The sequence below is a fragment of the Xenia sp. Carnegie-2017 genome, unplaced genomic scaffold, assembly GCF_021976095.1.
Source record: "Xenia sp. Carnegie-2017 unplaced genomic scaffold, XeniaSp_v1 HiC_scaffold_22, whole genome shotgun sequence".
NCBI classification, from domain to species: Eukaryota; Metazoa; Cnidaria; class Anthozoa; order Malacalcyonacea; family Xeniidae; genus Xenia; species Xenia sp. Carnegie-2017.
Genome location: NW_025813485.1, coordinates 7108904 through 7117115, shown reverse-complemented (window position 1 = coordinate 7117115; position 8212 = coordinate 7108904). Strand labels below are relative to the sequence as shown.

Sequence of the window (8212 nt, the reverse complement as noted above, 5' to 3'; positions counted from 1 at the left end):
CGAGCCTAAAAAAAGGTCCTTTCTGTTGTCGACAAATAAAAGAAATTTAAAAAGTTGAACGTTATAGTTATTGTATAATACGAAGAAATACGAGCTCGTGGGAATTTTAATCACTACTATTGTTTTTCAGATACTCTGTCTTTTCTAGCCAGCATTTTCATATTCTGAACTTTGAGTAAGGACGCCCAAAGACAATTAAGGGACTTATTTAAGTGTTTAAGATTAAATCGAATTTTTTAATTCAGTATATGTATTATTTTGAATAGACTACCTTTCTTGAAATCAAGAATGCCATTCCTTTTGAAATATGATAAGCCAATTCCATCAGATTTTTTGGTCCATAGCTTTGTCTTAGATCGGCTTGCAGAAATTTTTGTCCACTTTGTATCTACCTCGACTGTTTCGCAAGAATTCACGAAGATTTCCATGTTCACAATACTCCATGATGACCCATAGAGCTAAAGCATCACCTATATGAAAAGGATCACAGAGGAATTTTTCAAATGAAAATTGAAAAATTGACAAAATTATTGCAAAGCATAACACGCAGTAAATGTTCATCTGTCTTTGGTCGGATTACATCAAAGTTGTCCAATACAGGATATAATATAGGCACAAGACAGACTCTTGAATACTGTCCCTTTGACTATCGTAAGCAGGCTTAGATAAGCTTAAATGAAAAGTTATAAATGTAGAACATGCTATGAAAGCCAGACAAAATTTATATCCACGCACGGGAAACCGATTACTCTTGTCGATTCATACTCACCTTTTGTACAAGCTCCAAGAATATTCACAATGTTTTCATTTTCGCCAACATGAATCAATATTTTCAACTCCGACAGCAAGTCAGTTTGCTTGCTTCGGTCCCCATTATCTGCAGTATTAGCAAAGGTTTTAGAAAGCAGAAACTCCTTTCATAAATCAGATGTATACAGTGAATAAGCTTTTAATTAAATTTGACGAGAGCTGTATTATGTATTTCAAGCAATTTTAGTGTTCATAACTTTGCTATTTCTTAAGATCCATCTATATGTCAAATTAAGTAGAAGAACAACAGATTATCTAATCCACATTATAGCTACACAGGCAGTCCAAACGAGCTGCTTGAACTTTGTATACTCAAGCTAGGCAGTGATGATATATTTGAAAGGAGATTATTAATGGTAAATACGAAAAAGTCACAAGCAAACCATTTGAAAAGAATACAAAAAGATTTTTTATATGTTTTTCTCAAGTGAGACAAAAGAATAAGCTCCTTCATTAATTGAAAACTTTTGCATTTTTAATTGTTGCAAACATTAACGAAAAATACACCAGGAGAAAAGAGCATGCAGTATCACCTTTCACTTTTTTGACAGCAACTTTTGTTACTTCTTTGCAATACACGTAATTATTTCTTTTAGTCATTCGATTGAAGAATAAGAATCTTCTCTGATGCTCCCTCTCCTTCAACTTACATCTTGGCTTAAATGCTGAAATGCCAATTGCTTCGGCCAGCCAAACAACTCCAAATTCGCCTGAGCCAAGTTCATTAACTTAATAATCGAAATTCATAAAATTAATCAGTTCTGGAAACCTGCTCAATTTAAAGCCCACTAAATCCCCCCGTCTCCCACCAGAATTACACATATGATTATGAGCAGTAGTTTGAGTTATACATTAGTCGTTAAAATGCACAAACAAACAATAAATTACAATACAGAATCATGAAATTCACTTACTGAAAGTTATTCTTTCTCTAGGAAATTCCCACTCGGGTATATATGGAAGCTTTTGCATTTGTTCGTGCATATTTCTATTAATATCTATCTTTTCAATGTAGTCAGGCATTGGAGGATAAGAAAGAAGATAAAAACCTCCGTAAAGTTTTTTCCTTTTGAACAATACATACGACGTAATGAGCAAAATGACTACAGTAATAACGCCAGTTGGTATGACAAACAACATTATAGTTTTCGGAGTGTGTTTTCCATTCAAAGTGTCCACTAGATAAATGGAAAAATGCATAATGAAAAATATCAAAGCCATGCTCTAGATGTAGGTATCAATCTGTCAAGTGATTTGGAAAGCTACATTGAAAATTAAGGATATATTCTCTTATGACAAGCACACACAACAAGCATGTTTTTAAAACACATGTTGAAGCATTCTATCATCTGTCATAAATACACAAGCAAAAACAATGTAGCCTCTATGTTGCAAGCATTTTTGTGGTATTAGAGGAATGTATACCATACTCCGTCAATATTTCCAAGTGTACGAAACTTATTTTCGTGCGTTTAAGATTACAATTTGAAATAAAAATGGAAATTGTCTAATCGAATGAAAAAACCTTGCCTTTGTAATCAACATTTATAACGGGAGATGTATCTTTTCCAGCTGTATTTCTGGCAGTGCAACGATATTTTGTTTTACCCATTCCTTCTTTATTTATAAACAAAGAATACTTGTATGAAACTGGCGCCCAGCTATCTCTTCCATTTTCACAGTTGTGAAATTTGCATTTATACCAAGTGAAGTTTACATGCCATGGGTAAAATTTTGGCTTCAGTGTGCAGTTGATGATCAATACTTCATCATTGTGCAAGGTATATTGAGTGTTTTTTATGTCTGTACGAGGCTTCACTGCAAGAAAAATTAGTGTCAAAATTAGCTTTATGATACATTCCTGGATTTCATTTTTAGCACAAATACGCGAGCTCATTTATTAAATGAATATGTTTTTATGTTAATACAAGCCTTTCTTTAAAATAGCTGTAGTGGTCTAAGATCCTTTGCAGGTTCTGCATGCGTTCATAATCATAACAGATGTGATATCCTATGGTCGTATATCATAAAGTTCTATATACGTTCAAAATGTCGTATAGAGGGGAAAAAAAATCTTGAAAGACTATGTAAATTTGGTAAAGCAGTCAAAACGTTAGGCTGCATTTAAGATCTTTACAAAACATTTAAAAGTATGATTCAACATGACAAATTCATTTTACAAATAATACCTAGAATTTGCAAAGAAAACTTCTTAGTTTCATATCCTTTTATATTGCTAGCATTCAACATGTAAAGTAGGTTGTTTTCAGGAAATGCAGCAGATTCAACTCTAAAAGATTTTCTTGTTATCTTTTCTGACCCTTCGTGTACTTGACAGTGATTTTCTGAGGAGAGACAACGCGTTATGAGGTGGAAGGTTTGGCCATCATCTGACAAATGCGACCAATAGATGTCGGAAGCAGGATTTGACGTCACGTGATAGATTATTGAAAAAGGATTTCCTTCGTAAACAGAAAATTCTTTTGCGTCGTTTTCAATTTTCACTGTGGGTTTCGTCAATTCTAAAGAGAATTAGCCAAGTACAGCATGTGTGTAAAGACCTTTGCACAAGCATTAAAACCCTCACAAAGGACTACAGAAAGAAGCCAATAGCACTTTAGATGCTTATGCAACATTGTTACACCAGTTCAAAGCAAGTTCCAGACAACAAGCTTGCAACGCATTAACTCAAATTCGCAGGCAACAACAAAGAAGAAAGTTAAAACAAAAGTGATGCATTAGACAGGAGAAACGACAAAAACTTCCTTATGATTTTTAAATGACTAAAAATTAGTTTACTTTTTTGCGTATCTAAAATTTGTTAATAATTATTTAAGTGAAAGTAAAGTTGACAAAAATCATACACATATGTTCAAAAAGATGGAGGTCTTTAAGCAAATATATAAATCAATATAATAGACATCATGCAAAAAGATTATACCTTTAAGTTTTATTTTAATCATTGGAGATGATTTAGAGTAAATGTCTTTTCGTTGGATTACACACTTGTAGATTCCCTCCTTTTCAGACGTCATTGGACCAAGCACAAGCTTTTGTTTTGTCTCCAAACGTTTTATTTTTCTGCCATCTTTTTCCCAAAACAGGAAGTAGTAGTGTTTCAGAATTTTAAAGTTACTATAAATGTTGCTTTGCATGTCAAAAAATTCGCAGAGCAAGACCAAATTTTCATTCATATTGTAGGATGTTTTGTTTGGCAGTTTTATAATCCGGGGTTTCAAGTAGGACTTTACTTCTACAAAAGTAGAAAATGATTTGTTTGAGAAAGCAGGACGTCCTTGAGATATTCTTTACCAAAAGGACTATACTAGAGAGCTAGCTATGGTTCTCGTAGACGTCATATGTTTGTATTTTGTTGGTCATTTAGTCAAGGATAAAAGTACTTCATGAAACAGAATGAAATTAAGATATAAAACATATTATGAAACTAGCCATTAGCCTATTAAATAAAAATCTTATAACATAAGATGAAAAACATTTCGCATATTATTGTGCATTTAACTGCTGTAGTTAAAAACAGCAACCGTGTGTTTGAATTTTTGACTAAGTGCAGCAATTTATGAGTCCACTAACAATTTTTTCATGTGTCTCAGCTTACGAGTTTTCCAAATAGTGTGTGCACAACAAAAACACAACCAATACAAGTTAAATTAAACATGTTTCCAATTGTCCATTTTATAATTTCATCAATGAAATTTTTGAATATCCAATATTCACATACTGACATATAATAGATTTGCTAACATTGAGAAATCACCAATTATAACCACTATTAACAGTTAAATTTATGTCGAAAACAATGAAACTGTAATTGAAATTAAATATCACTTTGTTAAAATAACAAAAAGCTTTTCTTTTAGTGTCTTTATTTTTGTAAATGCTTTTAGAGTGAAAAATATTTCAGCAGACATTTACTCTTAAAATTAAAAAGACTTATGCTATTGCAAGAAAGCATGCTTGATCTGGAGATTTTGGCAGACAGCAAATAACAAATGCATGACAGACTTGTAAGAGAGCAAGAAAATTTTTTAAAATGCGGATTGAACATCGATGCTAAAAATACAGGATGCAAAAGTTACCATTATATTCATGGATATGGAGACGAATTGAGGCAGGCAAAAATACTTTTAAGTATTTGGGTTTGCTATCGTTCCTGATGAAAGAGGATATGAAAAGGAAGTGAAAAAGAAGTGAATGCATGCTGATTGAAAAAGAAGCATGGTAAAGCCGAGAACAACAGTCAAAATAAAAACAATGAGTATGAAAGAAGTAGTTTATGGCTGCAACATTACTCAGGCCAGTATGGCTATACATATATAGGAATTAGAGCGTTTGGGCTTAAGAGAGATGATAGAAAATTACTGAAAACAGAGATGAATATGCTACAAAAAATTTTGGAAGTGTCAATACATACTAAGATAAGAATAAGGGAAATGATAAATAAATGAGCAGTATGATCAAGTTTAGTGACAGTTATGGAAGAAAATAAACTACCTTGGTATGGTCTTGTTTTGAAGAAAAAGAAGGCAGACGTTGTCAAGCTGGCATCTCAACCAGTGAAAGAAAAGAGATGCAGAGGGTGGCACTTCAAAAGGTGGAAGTACGGATTAAGTGATATACTTAAAAAACTGATCTTGACGGAACAAAACGCGTACAATAAAATGATGTGAATGAGGGAGATCATGTTCACTAACTCCCAACAAAGGAAATAATTGTGTTGGCAAATATACAAAGAAGAAGAATGTTGTTCTCAAAAAACGAATCTCAGGCCGGATAGTACAATTCAGCAGAAAAAAAGTACATCAATAATTTAAAGTTAGATATATTTACCTGTATTCACCTCAACAAAATAACGTTTTGGATTCGTGTTGGGGGCTTTACATATATATATCTTGGACGAGGTCACTTTTGTGACATTGAAGATATTCTTTTCTACCATTTTTATTGTTTCGTTGTCAATTTTTAAAGGATTTTGAGAGTCATCCTCATCCCAGAGTTCGGCGAGTGTATTTATATCGTTGACAGTACAATCAATTGTGATCCATTCGCCAACAAGACGGCGTGATGTGGTTTTTTCGTGCATCCAAGAAAACGCTGAAAGGTATAAATACATCCTAACGCTGAATAGTTCATAAATTTTGTTTCTTGTGAATTGCCACGCGAAGCAGATGAAGTAGAAAAAAAAAGGCAGTGAAACAAGATGGACGGAACTTTCAATTTCTAACCTTGTAATCGTCACAAAGTGCTCTGCGTTTTATGAAAGAATTAAAATGCATTGGAAAAATTCCATGTACAATCGTATGTGGATGCACTAATTGTGACAACGACTTGTTCATGCTGTTTCAACTGTACTTAGTTAGAAAAAGCTAATTGCCTGCATTTTATCAGAAATAACTTAAGTTTTTAAAAATATGAAATAGGTATATTATAGCACTTATGCAAGATGGACAATATGTTTCTGACTTACGTCTTTTGCTATTCACTATAGACATAATAGTACAATTTTTGATTAACTCAAAACATAGCAACACCACTAGAGCATCATTATAAAGTGTCTTCATCATGTAGTCTCTAAATTAATGAAGGAATAAAATGCATTATTCTAGATGATACTATGCAATTCTTTCATCCTATTCAAACGAGATAAGTTCCAGCAACTATAATTACGTAACAAAGGCTGTAAAGATCTTACTTACTTTCCAGATTAAATGATGGTTTTCTCAAATAGACACTGGTGAAACAGTCTAAATGGCTAACCCGGTCTTCCTTTATATAGCCTCTTGTTTAACCATACTCAAGTGATCACATTAAAGGAAAACAATATTTCATAATTTATGCGATGACACAAAAAAACATAGCTACTAATTATAATTCAATAAAGACATGAGTGAGTAGAGTATAAATGTGAGAGATACTGTTTGTTATGAAAGTAAAGGGAAGAGATATTACATGCAGAGGCAGCTGCCGCGAAAGCGTTACGTGAAAGATTTCGTGAAATATTTCCTACATCAACCTTCTGGTAAGCAAATAACATATACATATAGAAATTTGAGTTTTGTGTTGATGAGGCAATTGATAAGCATTCTTAACGCTAAAAAATACTGTAATGAATACCAACTAATGTTTTTTTAGCGAAATATTGAGACAACAGAAAACATAAATCTATAAGCATGTTGTTATATCTAAAAGATAGTTTATACACACTACTATAGACATATTTACCTTGACTTATAATGTTTTCTAAAGCATTTTATGTATCCTCATTGACGTCATTGCAACAATGTGTTTAAACTGTTATTTTATTCTCAAACTGACATACACGCCTACAATTCTTTGGCCAGAAATAATGAAACTGTGTCCAGTAGGAAAGGAAGAGCAGGCAAAAATGTGTATAGAAGAAATGCACATATGTCAGTTTAATTATTATTGCAAACATATGGCACTAGATGATCTGATACAATCATCGATCATCGATTCTTCCCTGCCTTTATGCTGCGTAGGCTCTGCCATATGTATTGAAATTAAGTAAGCCCTATATTAAATTTTCATTTAAATGTATTGCCATTGAATCATTACTACTAAATGGAATCTCTGCTAAACATTTTCTTTGCTTTAACTATGAATTGCGAAATCCAATAAAAAACGAGTAAGCAAAAGTTAAACCGCGCGCTAATCAGAGACAAAATTACTTAATAATCTAAAATCTATCACATTCGTGCCATTCTTTATCAGGTGTTACACATTATCATGATACACGACTCACTCAGGGCCTATTTTAGCATATAAGCTAGGGGTTTGCTCCCCCCCCCTGTGACATCAATCAATCTATTAGTTAAATGTGGCATGTGATGGATTCAGATCAAGCTGTCAAGTCTGATGCAGGCGAAACAAAAGCGACCTTTTATCGAAGATTCTGTCTTGATGCTAATGAAATTGCAAAATCTACGGGAAAAATGTGCCTAGTAATAACAAGTAATAACTTGTTTAGTGAAAGGACTCAAATTGTAAAGGCTAAAAATGCAGAAAATTACTGTCCATAATATATCTTAGTTATTTTTCAAATAAGAAAAAAGCGAAGAAATTGCAATTGCGACGTCCAGTTGATTTGATGACGTTAGATCAACCGTCCTAAGTACAAATTATTTTGATATTATTCAATGAAAGATGCATTGGAAGAAGACATTGATATTATTTGTTGTGATATTATATCGATCAACAAAATTAGTAGAAGCGTCATTGGCCGTGCATTTTTGTTTTGATATTGAACAATCAACTGAATCAAGGCAAAAAATACAGGTTACTTTTAATGGAGGCAATGAAACGTCTCTCCCTATAAGAATAACTTAAAACATGCATTGCTACAATTCTAATTGTTTAAGCTCTA

General features: G+C 32.8%; 1 protein-coding gene across 1 annotated transcript; it reads right to left on the bottom strand.

The window, feature by feature from the left end:
* Positions 1-279: 279 nt before the first annotated feature.
* LOC124447240 (platelet-derived growth factor receptor alpha-like) lies at positions 280-6591 on the bottom strand. The gene is made up of 10 exons (XM_046998135.1): positions 6525-6591; positions 6296-6399; positions 5659-5922; positions 3752-4063; positions 3000-3332; positions 2341-2628; positions 1725-1988; positions 1344-1538; positions 770-877; positions 280-470 (listed from the first exon to the last, which is right to left on the bottom strand). Exons 2-10 carry the CDS (start codon positions 6390-6392, stop codon positions 352-354), a joined length of 1980 nt encoding a protein of 659 aa, XP_046854091.1. The 5' UTR covers positions 6393-6399; positions 6525-6591; the 3' UTR covers positions 280-351.
* Between the last annotated feature and the right edge of the window lie 1621 nt (positions 6592-8212).